At 35.3% G+C, this 23,738-nt stretch overlaps 1 protein-coding gene across 6 annotated transcripts in view; it reads right to left on the reverse strand.

Annotated features, from left to right (window-relative positions):
• Window positions 1-23,738, reverse strand: part of LOC125235999 (paired box protein Pax-6) — an 82,143-nt gene that overhangs the window by 45,047 nt on the left and 13,358 nt on the right. For 3 of the 6 annotated variants that reach the window (XM_048142680.1, XM_048142679.1, XM_048142676.1), the window contains exons 2-3: window positions 20,730-20,970; window positions 13,978-14,170 (exon numbers count right to left, since the gene is read on the reverse strand). In XM_048142680.1, coding sequence (XP_047998637.1) covers window positions 13,978-14,170; window positions 20,730-20,970 — 434 coding nt within the window. The remainder of the gene's footprint in view (window positions 1-13,977; window positions 14,171-20,729; window positions 20,971-23,738) is intronic. The other 3 variants (XM_048142677.1, XM_048142682.1, XM_048142681.1) reach the window with 2 other exon arrangements.

The following is a 23,738-nucleotide window of genomic DNA, read 5'->3' on the forward strand; positions in this document are numbered from 1 at the left end:
TTTGACAAGATTCTTATTTTTTAATACTACACACAAATACATATTACGTGTACAAGAATTTCCCGTCCTAATTTCATCTTAAAAGTTGATCTGTGATATAATATTTGTTATACAATAATTTTCTACGTTAAAAAAAATGTGCTGTTTTATTTTCTTATAAAAATATTTTCTTATAAGCCACTTATTAGACTTGTTTAATCGAACCAACTGAACTAAAAAGAAAAACTATAAAAGTAAGTAAATAGTTTGTCTTTTTTAAGTTTTCTAATTTTAATATTACTCATAATTCACATTTTTTATCCAATCTCGTCTCGCCATCACAACCACTGTGCAATAAAACGTCAAAAACCTGCAAAATATAAACAAAATTTCCCGAACGTGGAGGTACAGTCGCGCATTTAAGCGGCTCGGTACAGTCGGGCCGTAATGCAGTAATCCCGTGTTACGCTAATGGAAGGTAATGTGCGCTGAAAACAGATTTGCCTGGCGGGTCAGTTTTTAACCGATTGCAAAAAGAAAAGAGATGTAGTAATGGATGTTGGTGGAGTAGTTGGTGTAAACAGTGAAAGGTGTAGGCTTTTTTGCTTTGTTCCATATTCAAATTATTATTACTCAAAAATATCGCTAAAATTAATGAAGCAAAAAATCATTTCCCACAAATTGAGATCATAAGAGAGCCACATCATAATCGCTGGTATAAATTGCAGAAAAAAAATCAACAAAAAATCTAATCATCAAAGCTTAGTTATTCAGGTTTCATATCGATGCCATATTTATAATACACATAAAAACCTCGTGGGAATACGTATATAGCTACCGAATTACACAAAAAAGAACCAGTTTCACGCTACGCGGCGCCGTAAAGGTCATTTTAGATCCCAATTTCATACGCAACGCACTCTCTAGTATCCTAATAAGCGATTGGAAAACCAATTATGGATTTAAATCCTTCCCCAATCAGATAGCATGACAAAAAAAGACCTTCTATTCTAAACGCCAAACACATTTCGAATTTCGAATCCGGCCAATAGGAGAGGTGCATTTAAAACACAAATTCTGTTTCTGACAGCTCCCTGGCCAATCAGATAGGCTGGCAAGATTAAAGCGTTCGTGTTCGAATTTTAAAGGATTTATTTTTCTATTTCATGATTTTTTATCGAATGCGGTCAGGTGTCGGAGACGTGGAATAGAAGTTAATAGATTCTATTTTTTAAATTTTGATCGACGGCTATTGAATGAGTGGTCAATGACATGTTTGAAATTGAATTCCTTTGTTTTCGATAGCTTTTTAATTTCTGTCAAAAGAGTCATACTTATTTAAGAGTTCTGCAATTCATTTAGAATAATTGAAATTGAAAATTATACCACTAAAATATCTTGCATCCAAAACGAACCACTACTAAATTGCTAATACATTCAGCATGTGTTTCTTACTATTCCAGAATAAAATAGAAAAGTTCACAGAAAAATCGCAAATCAAATTATACAATTTAAAAGAGCACGTGTTGTAGTTTCTTTTATCTGTGATCGTATTTGCTCAGATGTCATTATTTGAGCAAAGGGGCTAATTCTTCTGCCATCATACGCAAGAATGCACGCAGCCGTTCGTTTTTTTGTGGAATTGTTAACTAATTGGTTTTGTGTATCGGTTTAACGTTTAACCGTTGTCCACTATTTTCAATTTGATAATATTTAAATTTCATACATGTGAGAGATAAATATGTAAATAGTATTTTATACAATCGTGATATAATACAAAGCTTTTCAGTCGAGTACCATGTTTAGGCCAAGAAGCTTGCTGAGTGGCCTAATAGTACGGTACGAAAGTGAAAAGCTTAATTATATCACTATTGTATACAATACTTTTTCTACGAGTCATCATCTTCATCATCAATGGACGGAAATATCATCATTCATGCAAGTTAAAATTAAGGTGCCCTATATTTCGCCTATCATTAATTCGCATAATTTGAATTGGCATAACAGATTTGGCATAACATAATTGTTCGTAACATTGAATAAGCATAATATTAAAAATGCATAATTCTTATTTCGCATAACAATGAATCTGCATAATTGAAATTTGCATACTATTATTTCGTATAACTTTAATTATCCTAAAATGAATTGCCATACTTACTAACTGTATGGAGCAAGCGATTGGATCAATCGGGGGCTGATTTTCCAATTTCGAGCGCTCGATTTTGAGTGTTTAATTTTATACTATCTCACTTATTAAGCATGAAAAAAATAGGGGTAAGTAAGGTACAGCGGGGCAAATCTCGAGTGGGGGGCAAATGTAACTGGTCAATTTCTTCTATGTTTTACAATGTTTGCATTATTTAAAAAAAACTGTTTATTTTTAAGAAACATACATGCATTTATGAACTTAACTGCTAATCTTAAATTAAAAAAGATTATTTGAGCTAAGGAGTCTTTATTTTATTTATACATTACTTATTAATTTTTTTCGTTTTTCATAAGTGTTCTTCAGAAAATAGAGAGAAAGCAGAGTGGCGAAGCGCATCTTCTTTTCAGAACTCCAGTGCGGTAAGCGTAAGAGCGGTGGCCAGTACTTATGATATAAGGATGTTCTGAAAAGACACATGAAGAGGTGCAATTCCAATATTGAATCGCGAGCGTAGTGAGTGGTTCAAAAAGTGGAATCTTGAGCGTTGCGAGACTTGCGAGGGTTTCAATGCACATTAACCTTCGTACGGCACGTTATACATTACCACTGAGTTTGAATTACAAAATTTTTCACCACCCCTACTACTGACTATAAAACATCAAACTAAATCAAATCCATCGATTTCTTCAATATTTATGATTCAAAATCATCATTTATAGGTAAAATTCTATCAGCTAGCTTAAGATATCAAGTTAAAATTCTATTTTCGAACAGAAAAGTAAGCCGTTACCCGTTAGTGTGGTGAAAATATAATTTTCTTGTATGCCATTTAAACATTCTACGAAACAAAGTTATGCTTATTATACTTATACCAATTCATCGTTATAGCAATTTACATTATGCTTATTAGCATTATACGAAATCTGTTATGCGAAATAATGATATGCGTATTAAACGTTATGCGTAATAAACGGTATGCCAATTCATATTAGGAGTATTCAGTTATGCGAATTAATATAGACCCTTAAAATTAATGTTAATAGAGTCGTTCACCGTTGTATCAACATCGAATTACCTAGCAACCAATTGTTTGTAATAACCGTCTGTGATTGGCCGATAACGCGACAGATAAAAAAAAATGTGTTTCAGATGCAGGAAAATTTGCCAGGTATCGCAAATTAGTATAGAAATTGTTGAAATTATTACAGTTAACTAAAGTCAACTATAATGAGCTTATTATAATTGAGTCGGAACTGCCATAGAGTATCCAACACTGAAAAGTTAGCACTTATAGTTTAGTCTGTGGTGTCCTAATTGACAGACTACAGTCGACAAGTAGAAAAATTAATGTTGCGTCTTGTGTCTACTTTTGGGTTGATCTTCACATCCAATTATGAAAGTATTTAATTACTATAACATTTACCCGCGGCTTCGCTCGCGTTAAATTCGAAAATCGCAGAATGATCCATACAAAATTCCACCTCCCATTTAATGGAAGTGGGGGGTTAGAAAGAGACAAAGATGTCATGAAAGACGGACAAACAAACAGACACACACGCTTTCCCATTTATAATATTATTACCTATGGATATTTAAAATTTTAAAACAATACGTATTATATACTTATTATAATTTCATAACACTATATTTAATATTTACGTCGATCAGGCGAGTAGATATTATTTATAAAACGATTCAATCTAAAGTCATATTCTATTATCTTTCTTTATTCACAAATATAGTTTATAAGAATTATAAGCCATACTTTTGCTTTACACGGACTTTTACCAAACACATACTTATGACCCTTCGCTCCAAGACCTCCAAATTAGTGTCCACTGATGTGTGAAACGGGCCTAAAACTTTGTGCCCACGCACCCCGCGTGTGCAGGGGGCTTTAAAGAGATTTAAAAAATATATTTTTAGACAACTTTGATCGTAAGTTTTTGAACGCTAATGGCTACGCTAGTTTGAGTTTTTGGTGCACAGTGGTTTTGAACGCTACATTGTTTTAGTCAAAAATATAAAGGGTTATTTTTTAATGTTTAAAATTTTTCCCAATTCGACGTTAGGCTAAAATTATTGAAAAAGCTTTTTTAGATGTGTGGGAACCACATTTTGAGTAGAATAAATACATTTATTACGTTCAAAAATCTAACTTTACTCAAGTTTCTTACAACTTTGGAACTAAACTTCAACTAAAATTTTCTTACGTACAAAACATAATAGTACACCTATATAAACTTTCAAAAGCCCTTACCAAGCTTCAACTATTATTACGATGCAAAGCTGACACGTCCAATAATTAACAGCTGTCACGAATATCGAAAATGACGGCCAGTCAAGCCTGAAATCTGGCAACTACCGTACATGGCAGTAACACGACACCGGCACGACTATACTTCAAATATCTACATAAAATTCAATCTTATACTATAGAGAAAAAGCTCATAATAGTATGAAGTTTGTGTCGTCGATTTTGTAACGTAAAACGATATCGCACTTTCGTTTCACGACCTTGCGTGTAATTATTTCGTTTATTTTGCTAATTTTGAAGGCATCTTGGTATCTTGCTTGGTTTGATGGGCAATGGTCTGCAAAACCGTCAAATTTCAAAATATTTTCATCGTTAAAATATGTATACGCTTAGTAAGTTCAAGTTTTATCATAATGAGGAGGCACACTGACATTTTATCCCGCCAGGCGGCGCCTGTGCAAGTGTCTAGGCATGTCACTGTCATTCATAAGTGAGAGAGAGAAATAAAATATATTCTTCTCGCTCTCACGTATACAATTCTTTATTTGTGCAATGGACTAATAAGGTGGCGCCATCTGTCATAACCTTTGAGTGTGCCTCCTCATTAAAAAATAACTTTAGAGTGACATAGTTGGTTCATCATACACTTTTGTCAAACCAAACGAAAACTTTCTTAAATACCAATTAAAACTAGTTTATTCAAGCTCCCTTTTCCCTACAAAACGTCACTAACATTAATATGATCCACGCCGATAAAATCTCTATCTAATTAAAAGTTAACGTATCATATTTCGCAGTGATAGCTCTCATAGATCATTCGATGCGCGGGCGTTCCTGCGTCACTTCCTCTTTTCAAAACCAAAAGAACTTTTATCACATGTTATTTAGAGCTTACTTTATATTCTAGCTTCTGCACTTTAAGGTCTAAGTTAAACTTGGAGTGAAATTGTTCCCGTTCGTTCTGGATCTGTCAGTTGACAGTTGACAGGTGTCAAGTGAGCCGCGCGCGCAGCTCATTACGTGACATGGCGATAGATCATCTAGCGAGCGATAGTGTTAGAGATCCAGCCGCCGGTGGTCCTTCGGATTATTGACAGTTTTGGGCAATTTCGCTAATGCGACATTTTGTTTACGAGTATTAGAAAATGCTTCGGTTATTTTTTGTATATGACGTAAAATTCTTTCGGATGCTTCATTGAACCGCAGGTAGATTTAGGTTCACATTGTTATGGAATGGAATATTTGCTTTCATATTTTTAAGTAGGCTTGTCCATGTCATCTTTAGCCTGTCATTGTCCATTGTAGGTGATGAAAGCATTGACGTTCATCTTTAATGGCATTAAAAACGTCACCGCTGGCTCTGTCGCATATAAAAGCGGATGAGATAGATATCTACTATGACGTTTCGTGAGCGTTTGTGCCATTCATCATTCGTAAAAAGGAATATTGATAGCACGTTGGTAACAACAGTACAGTTTTTTCCATATTTGAATCGATTTTCAGGATTAAACCCCAGTGGTTCTCCGCTTTAATCTCACAGACAAAAACCGTGGGCTTGATGAAAATCCCCTCTATTAAGCCGTTACACTTTTCCAGGCCCATTCAGCATCAAACCGATACAAGATATCCGGACAAAAGCCATTACTCTGAATAGGAATTCCGTAAGAGGGTCCGTCCCCATTAGAATTACTATTACCTACATTGGTATTATCTATAAACATTTTAACGTACACGCTTAACCCGCGGAGACCCTGTTCGATTCCCGGGTGGAAAGCGGTTAGGGTGCGTCGGTTAGGGAGGTTTTTTGCCATTCTCTTAGGGCGCCGAGATTGGATAGTGCCCTGATGCACTCGTCGGGTTCATTATGGATGTTAAATTGTTGTCGGCGATTTGGTGAAGGGCTTTTTAAAATGCATGAGTAATGAAATGGAGGTTGAGAATATTTTTGGGTGTATTTTTCGAAGTTAAAAGATTTTAGACTCATTTTGTTGGAAGTGTTTACACAGCATTTCAGCACTAATCAAGTTTTAGATGCAACTTTTACATTACGCATCAGCATTTTACTTTCAGTGAAGCACATAAGCCACATATCACTTTTCTCGACTTATATCTTACGCCGCAGCATTTTTGAAAATTATTGTAACACCGAAAAAAAAAAACACACCGAAACCAAACTTCAAGAGCAGACCTCCAACTGCCATTGCCAGAGATATTACATAAATAACCTAACCACAAAATTAAAATTTTGAAAAAACCCCCGACCGCGACATAGTAGACGGATTTTCATGAAACATTGCTAAAAACACTCCCGATTAAGCTTTCAGACAAAAAAAAACTAAATCTAAATCGGTTCATTCGTTCGGGAGCTACGATGCCACAGACAGACACACACACAGACAAACAGACAGACAGACAGACGTCGTTTTTGCGTCGGGGGTTAAAAAATAAGTTCATCGATGAAAATCTACTGAAGAGATTAAGCTACACGAGTTTTCATTCATACAGATGATTTCTTGCGAATCTTCTGCCGCCACAGAATATGAAACAGCCCCTCGTAATTAACCTGTCCCTCTGGTCCCATGTCGCTTATGTCGTGAATTAAAGAGTAACACTGCGTAACGGAGGGCGTGGGCAATGGAGTGGATTGTTTATTACTGTTATTATGATGCTTAGAGCGTTATTAGAAACAATTTTGTCTATCGGTTTAGACGTGCTAATCAATTCTCATTTCTAATATGCGTGGACTAATATGTGTCATTTTGGAATATTTTGAAGCTTCGGGTAGACCAGAAAAAGGGCAAAGCTTTTTTAGATTTATTTATAGATTTATTGATATCATTTTTTTCTGCGGCAGTGATACGGCTGTCGACGTAGTGTCGTGTGTGTTTGGTTCTAGTTAGATATAGGTTTAGTTTAGTTTTTTACCTATGAAAGAGCCACATAAAATATAACAAAACTGAAAAAAAATATTCAAAGTAAAAACAAAATAATTCGGAATGTCAACTCTAAATCAAATTACCATAAAATCGGTTCACCACCAAATGTTTATTCTAACAAAGCCTTTAATCAAACATATCAATATCACCCAGCTAGTTAAAACTATAATTCCCCGTAACCCACACCACTCATTTACAACCGTTTTGCGTGTAAAAACAAAAGCTGGTTACATAATATACTTTACGCTCGGAAGCCCCGAAAATGCTCGACGGTAGCGTTTTGGCGGTGTCGAGTTGCGGGGCCCAGTGTGCGATCGAACGCATTTCAACGAACGTAAAAACATGTCCCTCATTAAATTATTTTTTCAGCTAATAGGGAATTTCAACTTGATTTAGTTTGATTAGTAATATTGATTGTATTGAAAAAGTAATTACCATAAAATGTATTTATTATGATTTTTTAGTTATAATATTAATTTTTTGTTAAGCAAGTTCGACGTTTTGGCATTGTCGTGTAACTGAGTCTAATGTGTGATCGAAGGCAAAAGAACGAACGTGTTTTTATTTGGTTCGAATTGTTTTTAATATTCATTGTACTGACACAATATTTAATGTAAAGGGTACCAAATACCAATGAACTAGGTTTATTCAAATATAGTGTTTGATAAGTCTTGTTATTTTAGCGGTGTCGAGTTGCAGAGCCCAGTGTGCGATCGAACGCATTTCAACGTGTCTTTAATGGCGCTTAAATTTGGTATACATTATTTTTGAATGATCAGTGTTTTTATAGGATTTTAATTTAAGTTGATATAAAAAACGATACTATTACATATATAAAAAGTATACATGGTCAGTTTACGTAAAAATAAATAATAGGTATTACTTTGGCAAGGGTATTCGAACATTTTGAATTCCGGAAATGCGTCTTCGTCTCAGAATTTGCGTCAATATACCGAAAATCTATAGAAATCTGGTAACAAAAAAGGAAGGTATCATACAAACTACATAGGACATTTTGGGAAACCTTGTGGATCTTGCATCATGGACTTGAATTTTTATCAAAATCGGAAACGTGATCCAAATGTACAATCTAAGGGAATTGCTCTTAAACGGTTTAGAAAATGGTTTTTAGGTCAGTTATCAATGACCAGTGTCTTATCTTTATTCCATATAATATTCACTCTAAGTTATAATAATACAAACTACACAACACATGACATTTAATGACCGAAAATTGAGACTAGGCTAGGCTTTCTAAAATAAGACAACGTTAAAAATTTCAATATCATTATATCAAAATTTCCTAAATAAACAGTTACTAAGTATTAGTAAAATGCCTAAACTTTAGGAAACTATTTATAGAAGATGTTTCTAAGTCACTTGTCTTCGCGTTCAACGTTCGGAGCCCGAAGTAGCTTCAGTTATCCGGTTAGGCTAAATAGGTCTGCCGGCGTAAACTATTTAAATGAATACTGGTTTAGCCTAACTTGGTATATTTAGAATAGAATAGTGCGGGTCTACAATATATTATTTTGATTTTCAGTTACTAGATACATACATACATACATACATTCAATCACGCCTGTATCCCATAAAGGGGTAGGCAGAACACATGAAACTACTAAAGCTTCATTGCCACTCTTGGCAAATAAGGGGTTGAAAGAAAACGAAACTGTGACATTGCAGTGACAGGTTGCCAGCCTCTGGCCTACGCCACAATTTAACCTATATTTTTACTAGATACAATATATATGTATTGTATATGTAGGTCTTCTGTTTAACTGAGATCTATCAGTTTGCAGTAGGTGAGAGGCTGGTAAAGGTAAAAGTTATTATGGCTATAGATTTAGTATTTGGTTGGTAGCTGAGTGCTGACTACCTGTTAGTATTAATACAAAAAAATCTTATTTTTTTGTCTGAATGTTTGCTGCATTTAACTAGAATCACTGTGCATTTTTTATATTGCAGATTTATAGTTATTTATAAGTTATTTTATTTATAAATATCAAACTTCAATTACTTGTATAGGTACCCATTAGGCATCGCTTACGACTATTATTTAGGTATTATACTTAAACGTTGTTGTATAATACATTATTTGGCATGTAACAGTTGCAACTTAACGCAAATAAAAAATAACCTAAACATTTTCTACCAAAAAAATACAATTTCACTTCTTAATATAATATAAAACACAACCGAAACATTAGAAATAAATCATCCACACTCACTTCGATGAAAATTCCCCAACATTTTAATAAATTCTGGACTTACCCGTCAATTCCTATGGCATAAGCAGTTGACGGTAATCCGAGACAAGGACAGCGATAGTCCACCCATGGGGTAAGCCGCGAGTGTGAAAGAGGCAACAAATGTTCTGTGCATTCACGCGTAAACGGGGAATTATAGTAGCGAGGCCGGGTGGTGAAATGACGTAAGTTGGATTGTGGAGTTTTCTTCGACGCGGTTTTATTTTTGGTAGGTATGTATTTTTCATGTGACTTAAGATAGAAGTTTTATTATAGATGTAAACTAGTAGGTACTTACTGTTGTATCGTGGTTACCTACTACTTAATAATGTTTCGTATTTTTCTGTTCTGACACCATTTCAAATACCTATTATATTTTAGCAATATCTAAGTCGCATGTAGTGCTCATGAAAATAACCTAAAGCAACAGGTTTTAAATATTATGTAAATTATAAATTTTTAAGTCAAAGAGTTAGCTTAAATAACTATCAACATTTGGTTAAATTAGATTTTCGTTTTAGTCAGCTTAAAATATCTGTCGTTTTCATAATAAATCAAATACAGTACAATCCTCATTACTACATTATAGCTACAAATTCCTATACAAGGCACATTTATACGCCGCTGCAAACATACAGCTATAACTACAGAAGTAATCAACGCGCTCCCCACAACTCGAGTTACGTCATTTCGCCACCGAGCGTCAATCGATTGTTCCTCGTATTTTTGTCCGCTTTCAGTTGGTAAGAAACATCACGCCCATTCGACCGTTATGACTAGACGACGTCACGCACGACATGTAACCGTCTCGCTCTAACACATGTGTTCCGTATCTGCTCACCTATTTGCCCAGTGGGCCGAGTGCGTAGGTACGACAGTCATAAAAATAGCCCCTTTGGCGCCGAATCTCCTAGGGGCTCACGGTATTTCGATTTTGTGTCCTCTTGTTAGGGGGGTGTACGGCGTATGTCGACACTTATAAGCGTTATCTATCGCGAGTATTCTACGTGAAGGTCGTTGAACTACGTAACAAATATATTTTGAGGATTTGAAGTTTAGCACTTATTATATAAATATTCTATTTATAAAGAGAAGTTAAGATTTATTTCTCGTAAAAGTAAAAGTCGGAAATCCACACCTTTCCACATCCATTTGTAGATGACACGCAACACGTCCCCAAAACCTCGACACTCGAAATTACAAAAACTTTTTTTGTGCTTCCATTGTGCCGCCGAGTGTTTACATTATGCTTCGCTTTTGGGCAAAAACACGAATTCGTAGTTGTGACATTATTGACGTGAGCTTTGGAAAAATATTATTTTTTGCTCTCATTGGCCGGGCAGATGCGTCTGGTTCGATTACGGGCAATGTCATTTTGCACACAGCTTTATCCATAATCGCCTCCGCGATACTTTACTTTTTTTTCTTTTTTTCTAGTTAATTATCTCTGCGTTTTAGAAGTTCGGAGCGAAGTTTGCTGCGAGTCGTTTCACGAGGAATTTAGCCGCCGTCTGTTTGTTTCTTGCTGTAATTAGATTTTACGTTACTTTAGACACGAAAACAAATATAGCTTTGAGAGCTTTTTGCATACATAATACAGCTTTGAGGAGTCAGAACCATCGCGAGTTGGGGAATTTCAAGGTTTTCTTGTTCTTTTTATGCGATTATTTTCAGATATAATAACTTATTAAACAGATAGGTAAAAATTAAGGAAATAATATTAAATGAATGTTAGCTGATATGCTGTATGTTGCACTTGTTGTCCATTACAATTTCTATCGAAGCAACCATTATAATGAATTATTAATGTTAACAATTTCGACAAGTATAGCAAGTGATCGATTACCTAATGTAAAAAAAAAAACTTTGTTTCACAGTTATTTATTTATTATTTTATGATGGAAATATAAATCATAACCCAACAAAAGTATCCGAATTTTATTATGTAAACAAACTAATTCGAGTTTATTAGCTTTAGCCAACAGCCGTTTCAAAAATTTATGAACTCAACTATAATAGGCTACTTTTGAATGGACATCACAAAGAGCTAATAAAATGACATCATCAAACATGTCCGTCGGCGATTTCATAAGCAGTCATCAATAACGCGTAGAATACCCGTATTATGCTGAGTAGGGTCCATGGGTCTTCAAAAGGGACAATGACCCCTGTCGGCCGAAACATATGGTCGGCGATTGTCGTGAAATTTTTCTAATCGCAAAATTGGATTAAGAATTTGTGTTGGGGTTTTGTCTGGATTATTTTGACGTTGGCTCAGTGGGCTGACATGTGCTGAATTCGGACTGTTATTCATAGATTTTTTTCCGGTATAAATCATAAAATTATTAAATTGAACGTCTGATCGTAGCTGGCAGTGGTTCTAAAGTTACCAAAATAATTTTGTTAACTATAAAACCGTGAAAAGAGAAATGAAACTCGTTTATCATTTAATTTTGATCGCCTAAAATCGCTTAAAATGATATAATATGTTAAAATAATATTCATCATATAAATTAAAATTTCTTCAAAATTTCAAGACATTCAAGCTTCTAAAAGACTTCACTATCTCAAAGTTATGCAAAAGCAAATACCGAAAATAAACTTCAAGACACATTGAAAGCAAATAAGCTAAATTGTTTTGACGCTGTACCGACCGGCTAAACGGCCACGCATGGCATGCCAAGGTGAACGAAACGATCGTTATCTTTCAGATTATAGCACTGGGTTATAATACTTCATAATTTAATGGAGTAATTATACTCTTGTGTAGAAGTTTGTAGTGTTTGTGACGTCATGCTATTGTTTTTGTTTAAGATTGGCGAGTTTGAAGTATACAGATCAAGATTACATTATAATTTAGTAACTGTGTATTTTTTTTAAAGGACCTTTATAAAAGTTACATATCGGCCCTGTCAAACTGTGTATTTCACAATAGTGATAATTGTCGCCGACAGCGGCACTTCGCCGTTCATTACCTGTTCAACAAGTAAATATTGATACTGACTAACAATATTACTTATCAACCTAGAAGTAGGCACAAAATTGTCAGTGTCAAGTGACAATGTCACTGTGGTGACATAGCTCACTGATGTTACGAACAATATCCTCTAATACGTTTATAAAGTTAACCAGAATGTGCCATAAGCTTTGAGAGGTTATGTGAACATGAAAAATCATCCCATGCCTCAGTAGCTCGGGGTTGAGTGGTTTAGGCGTATGACGCTATTGCGGAGGACGCTAGTTCGATTCAAAACCTGAGCTTTGGAGACCCAAATTTTCTTCCTAGGTGTTCCTTCCTTCTTCCAAATTAGCTCTATAGATTATCAAAAGTAAGATATATTCCCTTTCTACATTCTACAAGGCTAAATAAAAATAACGCGTAATATTTTTTGTCCACACAAGAATTGTGGGAGTACCCCTGTGCTTTTCCACATGTCGTTTTCCTTATTTTATCTTATTTCCCTTCTCCTGGAAACGGAAAAAGTAAAAGTAATTATGTTGATATGGGGGAAAAGATAAGTCACTAAAAGAAAACAAAACGAAACTATGTTTACCGACGAAGCTGATTAATCTATGGAATACTCAGGGTTCTTCCAAATTTTTGAAAAAAAAAATATAGTAGGTACAATTTTGCCGGCTTTTTAGACTTGACCTGGTGAGTCTTTGATTCATACTGAACCTACTACAGGGTGAAATAAACTGTAAAAAATATTACCTACATTAAAAAATTTTGGCATTTTATCAGGAAGTGGCGCCCTCCTTTTTTCCCACAAATGTAAAGACTGAGCAGAGATATATGACCATACGTCATATTGCGGAGTTAACTGCGGAGAACTACTTATACTTTTCATAGTATATTAAACTGTCACCAGTCACCACATACAAGAGAATAACAGCGCTCACTGCTTGCTGCTCAATGCTTATACTTTCCTGGTCAGGCTTTTATATCCCACTTTCGAAGAGAAGGAAGAGACTGTCAAACATCTAATGGGTAAATGTCCCGCCCTCGCCACACAAATAATGAATAACTTTGGAGCAGGTTACCTGGACTCGAGGACTTCAGAGATCTACGTATGAGCCTCATCATCAAACATAATTATGGAGGTGGTCGAGAAGCTCCTGAATAGCTGAAGGCTCTTAGATACCATCCACACTCATAAGACGCATGTCTTGCGGCGCGCAACGGACGTCTCCGCCACGCCGCCTGAATGTAATTCAAAAAACGTCTCCTCAGTACATTTTGTATAGGAAGGACGTAAGACGCGCCCCCCACGTGCGCGCCACGTCGCCGGGGCGGCTGGGGAGGCTGTCTTAGGACAGTAGATCGTAATTGCACAATCGAAGTGTAAAAGTCCCCACAGGTATAAGATACAAAATATGTAAGAAAATAAATAAAGTACTCACACTAGGTATATTGTCGTTATTGCACACGTTTTCGCTAAGGAGACGGTCCCTGATCTCCCACGCGAAGATGGACGGACACTCCCGCTTGTAGTCCGCGATCTTGGACACCACTGGAGTCGTGGCTACCCGCGGCTTGGAGCCCCCGATGGCTCGTGGCTTGATGGACCCCGTCTCGTAATATCTGCGTGCAAAGCTGAACTTAGTTTGGACGAGGGAATGTCGTGAAAGCGTAGATACTTATAATAGTTATTTGTTATACAAGGGGGCAAAGTTGTATTTTAACGTCGAGTGTGGAATTGAAAAACGAGCAAAAGAAAGGATTCTATAGTATAGAATCCTGAACTTGCGAGTTTTTTAACACACGAGAAGTAAAATACAATTGCACCCGAGTGTAACACAAAACTTTTCTCCTCACTATAGCGAGGAAACTACAACGCAAAAAATGCGTTTATCACTGCTTTCAGTAGTTCCACAGGTGGTAAATCATCTTTATTACTAGATTAACCTACTTTTATCAATTTTAAAGCAGTTAATTTGACTTTATTCAAGGTCAAATTACTTTACCCACTAGTGGATAAAATGCGTTTTTACCCGCTGGTATTAAAGGACAAAATACGTGTTTCCGAGCTAGTGAGGGGAAAACTAATATAATGTGTCTAATACAGTCTGACCAAAGAGAGTAGAAATTATGAAGTGGCAACATCGTAGTGTCGTCCCGTTTTGACACATATTGATTTGAAAGGGATGGCACTAAAATGTTGCCACTTTTTAATTAAGAATTTTGTCTTATTCACGGCGAAGGGTAGATCGCGCGCTGTCTAAGCAACTTTGACATGCCATGACCTGCCTTCGTCAGTTTTCCGTGATCATGATGCATGCAACTGCGTCGAAATATCGGGAGCTCGACAAAAAACAAAAAGTTAATCACGTCTATATCCCGGTCAATATAAGTCACTTTTTAATTTCTACTCTTTTTGGTCAGACTGTAAACTGTATTAAGGTAAAATCATAGACAAATCTATATATATATATATATATATATATATATATATATATATATATATAAATGTTTCTTTAATATACAATACCGTATGTAGGAGGAAGCGTAGGTAAATATAAGCTAGGGATACAGATACGGAAAATTGTTTATCAGATTCTATCCACAAATAGATTTATCATGGGTACTTATAAGTTATTTAAGTATTAACTAAATAAAAATAATAGATTTTCATTCTTTCACTCTTTATTTTTATTGACCTAGAATATTTGTTCTAATTAACACAAGTCAAATCATATTCTATTGAAAATATTTCAACTTGTGCCATCTTAAAGCCCAGCCTCAGGCACTGGAGGCCTTGGTCACTTTTTATTTCATATGTGTAATTTATTTCGGTTTTAATTTAGAATATTTATAGAGTTTATCCAGCCAATGCAATACGAACAAAACTATTCCAATGAATACGGGAACGGGAAGTGAAAAAGCATGAAATCTAAACGTCAAAATAACAGCGCCGGTATAATTTTAAAAATTTGAACACTAAAACTTGTCATGCGTCAGAAATTCTGGCTTTGCCGAGCTTTTTGACTGCACGGAATAACTATATTTTTTAATTCTACATATTTTCAACGTATACGTTCTTTTTTACTTCAATTTCGCGTAGTGCCGGTAAAAAAAAAGATAAATATTCTGATGCAACAAAATAGTGGTCTATTTTTAGTGAATATTCCGGACAAAAATATTAATAATTATAATTGTTTTGCTTATTTTTAACTCCTTTTCCATCTTTTTTATGGTGCCTCTCTGTCCGTCTGTCTGTTGGTCCGTCTGTCACATTCCTAAATATCTCGAGAACTACTTATTACTCCTTTTAAGCGAACCTACCTACTTAGCAAAAATTTTATTTGACGTACTCCTTCGAGAATCTCAAAATTAAGACATTTTCTAAAAAGCACCTTATATTAAAAACAATTTACTTACATTCAGAAGCTACATTACTGAAGCCCCAGTACTTAAAAAAAAGAACTTTATTGCTCTAAGTTCTTTAAAATTAAAATAAAGTTCGTAAATACTTAGGTATTCAATTCAATAGGTCAAAAGTAGTATGTCTTAGTCCATGATATATGACATTTTAGATCTAAGCACAACTTTCGGGTGTAAGGATGTAGGCACTCGACATCGGTATTGTGTGATCGACATGTGTCGATATTTCGACAGTCGATACCATTGTAGCGATGACAATGTAGATATTTGGGATAAGTGGCTACAAACGGTTTGCTGAAACGTGCCGATATTACACACAATGGAGGATGGGAATTAGATGAATTTTGGATTATTTCCGGCTTGGGGAATAAAATATGTTGGTATAATTTAAAAGTGAGTTTTGAACTTAGTATTATCCTTTTCTAAATTAAATTACCTCTACATTACGCGCTTTGGAACACAGACCCTAGAAAAATAGCGAAATAGTTATATTTGGACTTATTAGAACTAGAAAAAGTTAAACAATGCCAAAGAGCATTATTAGGTGCCTATGGCAAAGGTCGATATAAAAAACCGGCCAAGAGCGTGTCGGGCCACGCTCAGTGTAGGGTTCCGTAGTTTTCCGTATTTTTCTCAAAAACTACTAAACCTATCAAATTGAAAACAATTTTCCGAAGTTTTTGTAAAGTTCTGCTTTTGTGATTTTTTCCATATTTTTTAAACATATGGTGCAAAATTTAGAGGGGAGGGGGACACACTTTTTTTTGCTTTAGGAGCGATTATTTCCGAAAATATTAATATTATCAAAAAACGATTTTAGTAAACCATTATTAATTTTTAAATACCTATCCAACAATATATCACACGTTGGGGTTGGAATGAAAAAAAAATCAGTCCCACTTTACGTGTAGGGGGCGTACCCTAACAAAACATTTTTTTTTTTTTTCACTTTTTATTTTACTACTTTGTCGGCGTGAGGGATATACATATTGGTTCCAAATTTCAGCTTTCTAGTGCTAACGGTCACTGAGATTATCCGCGGACGGACGGACGGACGGACGGACAGACAGACATGGCGAAACTATTAAGGCTTCCTAGTTGACTACGGAACCCTAAAACGAAATGTTTTTATAAATTAAATTTAAATTTGTACTTAAGTAGCATCTCAATGAAAAGTTAGTTGTTGTTATAACTGTTGCTAAGTTTATTTTTACTAAACTTCCAAGTAAGTATTTAGATAAACATCGCTCTTGTTCTTCATTGACCTACATCCACGCAAAACCAACACAATGTCAACCCTTAAACAAACAATATCCCGATGTCATCTGTCGATTCGACAATCGACTCGATTTGTTCAGCCAGGTGTCATTCCGACAGCAATCGATTCAAAGACGCCACACCAGCATAACTACGCGAGTCGATTGTGTTTAATCGATACAGATTTAGAGGTCACGCTACAATGGTGTTCGATTGTAAGCAAAAGCAAAGTGAGTACATCAGAGGATCCACTGAAAGGGCCTGTGGGGCCTATAGAGTTCGGTAATCGCTTTCGCCTTGGGCGACAGATTTCGCGTTGAGGGTGCGTAGATTACATTTTAATTGAGTAGCAGTTTATTTAAGGTCGGCGAACTTTCGATTATGTTTTAAACGCTTTTTGTGCTTGTTTATTAAGTGCTGTACGTAAATATGCTTTTTTTTTATTATAAAATGTATTTCGCACTGCAAACATATAAACCATCGTTCAGATCGTCAGCGTATTTTTTTTTAACTAGAAATTATCTTTTTTCTTGATCATTCTTAACGCTCAAAAGTATCTTATACCTTTAAACGAGCAATTCTTGTATATTTATTTATTTATTTATCTATACCGATGATCTCGGAAACCGCTCTAACGATTTCGCTGAAATTTGTTATGTGGGGGTTTTCGGGGGTGAAAAATCGATCTAGCGTAGCCTTAGATCCCGGAAAACGCGAATTTTCGAGTTTTCATGAGTTTTTCTTTCGCGTTAGTAAACGTAAAATATGGTCGTTAATTTCGCCGCGCGCGCATCGATTCCTCTTAGCTCAGTCGTACGAGGTCAGGGTTTCGAATCCCGGCCAGAAATTAAGTTTTTGTTTTTTGTCTTTTTTTGTTTTTGTATTTATAAGAGTTTTTTTTTATCTAAAGACGTGATATATTAAAATAGAACGAGCGAAGCTCGCCCAGATATTAATACCCGAAATGGACAAAAGTAAAACCAAAACAATATTAAACCAACTAAATTCCATTTATAACGGATTCGTCAAATTGTCGCCGACCGTCGAATTATTCCATCAAACAATAACAAATTGATTGAAATCAGTTTCGTTCCGCATACAACACAAAAAGCCAATTAATTTAATATTTCACATTCATTACCCGTTTTAATGCGAAATTGCACAGTAGGCGCATACCTATCACAAGCCCACTGTGCAGTTTCATATGAATTTGACTTTATATTTTAATCGCGATCTAACCGAACTTGCTCGACGCACAGTGGGTCGCCTTACGATCAAAACGGGGGTGATGAAGATAACAGAATCGGGGGCAAAAGGGGGCTTATCTGAGATTGTTTCTGAAGTGGTTATTCAAATGCAACTAAGTTACTGATGTAATGCAATTGTATTTATTTGAGTGGATACTTACTTAGTCTGTTGTTATGAAATTTGAGTAGTTATGGCAGGGGTTGGAGTGGAAAAAATGAAAATAAGGACTGATTCAATTAAATTATGTAAACTTTTTCGCGAAATACTAATAGGTATTATTATAATAATATTTTATTGTAACGAGACTAAATTGCCTGTACATATAAAGCTTAAACATGAGCTCTGAAGAAATTTTCGTGAAGAAAAGTAGATTCTCTAGACTAAGTACGCAATGTTGTCCGTCTGTAGTCTGCTTAAAGTTAGTAATAATTGCATTCGTGTAAAAAAATATAAAATATTATTGAATTTTTGTTTACAAAATGCTCGTATAAATAATTTGTGGGAAATATAGAGCAATGTTAAAACAGCAAAGGTAAAAAATGAGGAAACAGCGGGACACTCTTTAATTAGGAGTCCCGCCACGCTGCCCTTCCGAACCCTTTGGTAATTGGCACGATAAGATCCCGGGGTGTATGGGAAAAATGGCTTTTGCTGCCACCTTGCTTGGTTTGAGAAGTTTCGGCATTAGTAAATATACAAGTATTTTCTATTTTGAAAATATTTGTACGATTTGAGATTCTAAATTAATGTGACGCTACTCAAAAAGTAATATGGATAGTATAAATATTAACCAAAAAAGATTTAGCGTAATTAATTGCTAAGCAACTTTTGATTTATGTCGTATTTAAAAAATAATAATGAATTTTCTAAAATCCTTAATATCTTATGATATGTCAACTAATCGAAACATTATGCTATAATTTTTTTTTACAAAACTCATTGTGCAGTGTGTATTTTTATTTTACGTTAACGATTTACTAAGTCTTTTTAAGTAGCAAAGTCATGCATACTGCCAAACATTTGTTTTCAAAACAGCAAAATAATAACATGTGCCCACTGTGCAATATTTTAGGGTTCCATAATTTGCTTTCCTATAAGATCTCTTGAAGTGGCGTCAAGCAGGCTCCCGCAGTAGGGGTGCCAATTACTAGAAAATAATGTTTTATTTTGATTTTTATTTAGGGGCGGTCGTGGGACAACCCTGGAAGTCATACCGTGTATTAAACAGGCGTAGTTTCTTTGATTGACATTATTTACAGTTTTTTATTGTTTGCAATTGACTTTTGACGTCTTTGTTTTATTTGGACTCAGCGAACTCAATCGATGTACTGTAGTATTTAGAAAAACATTTCTAACACACATGAAAAAAAATGGTATTATTTCAATTTGATTACCGCACAATTCGTTACAAAAAGCATTTTAACTGTTCCCTCTTCGCTCAGAAGCATACTCAAATGAAAAGAGAAACTACGCACGCCGCTTTGCTAATTCCACGCCTGTCAGTTGCATTCCGATTACAAAAACAATCGGATCCCATTCACGTTACAATAAACACTCAGCTCAAGGAGGAGGGTTGGAAGCTGATCTCCAGATAAAATCGCAATCAAACAATAAAATGGGAAATTAGAACACCCTAGCACCCGATGCGTTCCCACCTCTAGCTCCCGGAGCGAGCATTCAACAAAAACAATACACTATGGGAATGCATATTTCTATTGATTAATTCATTGAAATTTTTCTCCAATTTTTGTCCGACAATTCGACCATTGTGCGGTTCCTTAGGCGGTATTATGGGAATTCCGTCAATTTGTGAACGCGTGGCCCCGGAATTTGACCCCTTAGATCGATTCTTAGACTTTTGTTCGCGACAATGGGTTTTGTGCTAAATAATTCGTTTATAGATGTCAAAGTAATAGTAGTTTCCATTATGTTGGGTGCTTACTGTACTTTGTAATGTCGCGATGAATTGCTGATTTGGAGTATTTTTGTTATCTTCATCTGTTTTAGTTTAGGAATCCACGGTTTCTTCGGAGATGCTATCTGTGTTCATTAAGCGTAGGTCCGGTTAGGTATTGATTTCACGATGTCCTACTTGTTGTTTTTTGGTTCGTTACTTTAGAAAATTTAAAGTCAACTTCATGATAAAGCAACATTATAGCTTCCTCGGCAAGATGCTTGAGGTGGTAAACTTGCACAATGTTTTAAGACACAATATGCAGTGAATTAAAGGAGCAGCCTGCCTCCTACAAACACCGGGGCAACTGACCTGCCGAGTATCTTGGACACGCAGCCGTTGGAGACCTGCAGGATGCGGCTGATGTCGCAGGGCCGGGCTCCCGAGTGCGCTAGCTCCACGATCTTCTGCCTTGTGGAGTCGGGCAGGGGTCTCCCGTTGACGTAGACGCCCCCGAGCTGGTTGATCCCACTGTGGCCGGCGGAGGAGCACCCGAAGAGCGCCCCTCCGCCCATCGCGGCGCTATGCATGAGCTCGTCTAGAACAAAATGGTCTGTGAGAGGTTTTACTAACGAATTTGCTCAACAGTGGTTTTAGACTAGTCTTAATACTATGATGATAAAAAGCAGCAGTAACAATAGATATAAAATTATTCACAGAATTCAAAATAAAAGATATATGTAAGTGTATGAATGTATAAGCGAATTTATAATATTCAAGTTACTCTGAAGAATTTCTAAGAAAAAATTCTGAAGACCTCTCCAGAACAAAAATTTATGAAATTATTAATTCAAGTGAGGACGGTTGTTCAATAGTATTTGACGACAAAATACGAGTAATTCATGGAAATGTAAGATACTATATTTTCTTCTTCTTGAACAAAAGTACTCTTGATATGAAAGCTTTTACAAAAACAATGGCAAGTAATCATTTGAAACTTAAAAGCAAAGAAAAAGTGTATTATTCTCTAGAAGTATCCACATATAACAACCAGTTTTCATTGCATTCAACACGTGTTCACACATCAAAAAGTTGCCGAAACATATCATTTAGGTCATCGCATAGACAATTGATCTGATTTTAATTCCACCGTGAATACATCGTTAGTGCTATTTGTTGGTAATAAAACCACTCTTTCAATCGCAAAGCCACCTAACAATTAATGGACACTTCCATTAGTCATGTTTTGACTGGAATTGCTTTATTTGAACCACTGTGCAAGTGCGCAATAGTTATATGTTGGACAAAATTGCTGTTTTTTTTGCGATTGTGATCATTAGGCAAAAGCGGTTTTGTGATACGTGTGTCAATATTAGTATTACATAAACATAATATATACGGTACCGCAATGTTTAGACACCTATGTTAATGTATAATTATTTATTTCTTATTAACTAATACATCGCAAAAATGTAGACTAAATTGAAAGGATACTCTTATTTGTAAATATAAATTCATAAACCGATTTTTCGAAGTCATTCGCTGATAGTCGTTTGATATGATTTACTGCACATAAAACTTCCATATAAAAAAATTTGAAAGTTTTTCCTTACATTTTACAATCATAATTTTGAAATAACGCAGCTGGCAAAAACAGATAAATAGATACTTCAGGATCATCCTTTCTCATAGAACTGTAAAAAATTAAAAATGAACTTAAAAAATAATCCTCTTACATCGGCACAAAGGAAAGGGTTCGCGTTTTTAAACCGCAAATTTTTATCTAATACTTGAGGATGCGACCGCTATTGTTAGCGTTAAAAAAGTAATCGAGGCTTTAAATCTTCTAAAATACGATGGAGATAAAAAACTAGCGATATACCACAGAAAAAAATTGGTTGCACTGCAAAGAAGCCTGGCAAAGAAATTTTGTCAATTGCGGAAGAAAAAAAACTTTATTCCTTTTTGGTATGGTATGACTTTTTTGGCTTGGTATGGACAATTAAGTACCTATAATTCTCTGTTTGTCCTCTATGTAGGTATTAGCTAATGACAAGCGACCCTTTAAATAAATTTTAATTAGTATTTTTTGTCCCAAAAATATATGTGAAAACTCCACTGTGCACTTTTGATTTAAAATCAAACATGTTTTAATATTATTGAAATTATTTTGTGCTGTTTAACATTAAAGTTAATGAAAAATGAATTGATTTTAAATACAATTACCATTAGCTAATTTAATTATTACTATTGAATATTGATGTGAAACTGTAGTATTCAAGAAAATTAATTTCCATATTATTTGTTAATAAAATAATATATTCATCTTTCGTTGTTGAAATTCTATAAATTCATGTTCCATTTACTGTCAATTCGCCCAATATGTCCTATTGATACAAAAGTAATATATAAATGTATTCCAGTAAAGTAATTACATAATTGTGAATGAATGTAATTCCAAAAAATTCAAAATCATTTGAAATACCTGACATTAAATACCTATAACTGGCTTGAATCTGAGTTCGAAAAATACATACTTAGGTGAAAGCTTTTTGGAAGTTCTGATAGAGGACCAACGGTATGGTAGGTCTAGCATGAACACCAAACCCAATTGAAATTAAGTAGTTACCTACTTCGTACGTCTAAACTGGAGATGCCAGTACTTTGGGAACTTGGGTGTTCATAGTAGGCCTAAGTTCAGGAATGCCATCGTTGCCTAGCAACTCACGCATCAAGCCACGATCAAGCCCCCTGATTACAATCGTCTCTTTCCACCCGTTTTCACGCCAATGGATCCCAATGACGTCACATCACATCAGTCAGATGCGCGCAACCGTTGGTCCGCCAGATAATTCCCTTTTTTCTAACACCCCTTACAAACACGCCTCGCGGTAAAAAGTGAACAATTGGATGCAATTTGTGGGCGAATTTGGGGCAGTCCCTTGATTAAGGCTGATGGGGGGAAAGTTCATTGTTTTGGCCCTTTTTTGCGGTCGCCTTGTATAATTTTGGCGGACATGGATTGAATACGAATGACGGAATTATTCTTTTGTTTTTGGTCATTTGCGTCTTGCGAGAAATTGTTATATTTCAGTTATATGGATCGCCTTTTTGCAAAGTTTGTCGTTTTTAAAAAGTTCTTTCTTCTCTTTGAAATATCTATACTTGTTTTTTTTGTCTGTTTCGTTTCTTATAAGATTCGATACTACTGTTTCTTATTTACTTACTTAAATAATAAAGCACATTGTTGATATGGTGTTTACTGTGTAGTAAACACATTTTTTCTAGACTTAGACAAAGTCCCCAGTTTACTTACACCTAACAAACTCAACCGATTAAAAACTGCTATATAAAAGGGATCAGGTATTTTGGGTATTTGTA

Source organism: Leguminivora glycinivorella, chromosome 18 (genome assembly GCF_023078275.1).
Source record: "Leguminivora glycinivorella isolate SPB_JAAS2020 chromosome 18, LegGlyc_1.1, whole genome shotgun sequence".
NCBI lineage: Eukaryota > Metazoa > Arthropoda > Insecta > Lepidoptera > Tortricidae > Leguminivora > Leguminivora glycinivorella.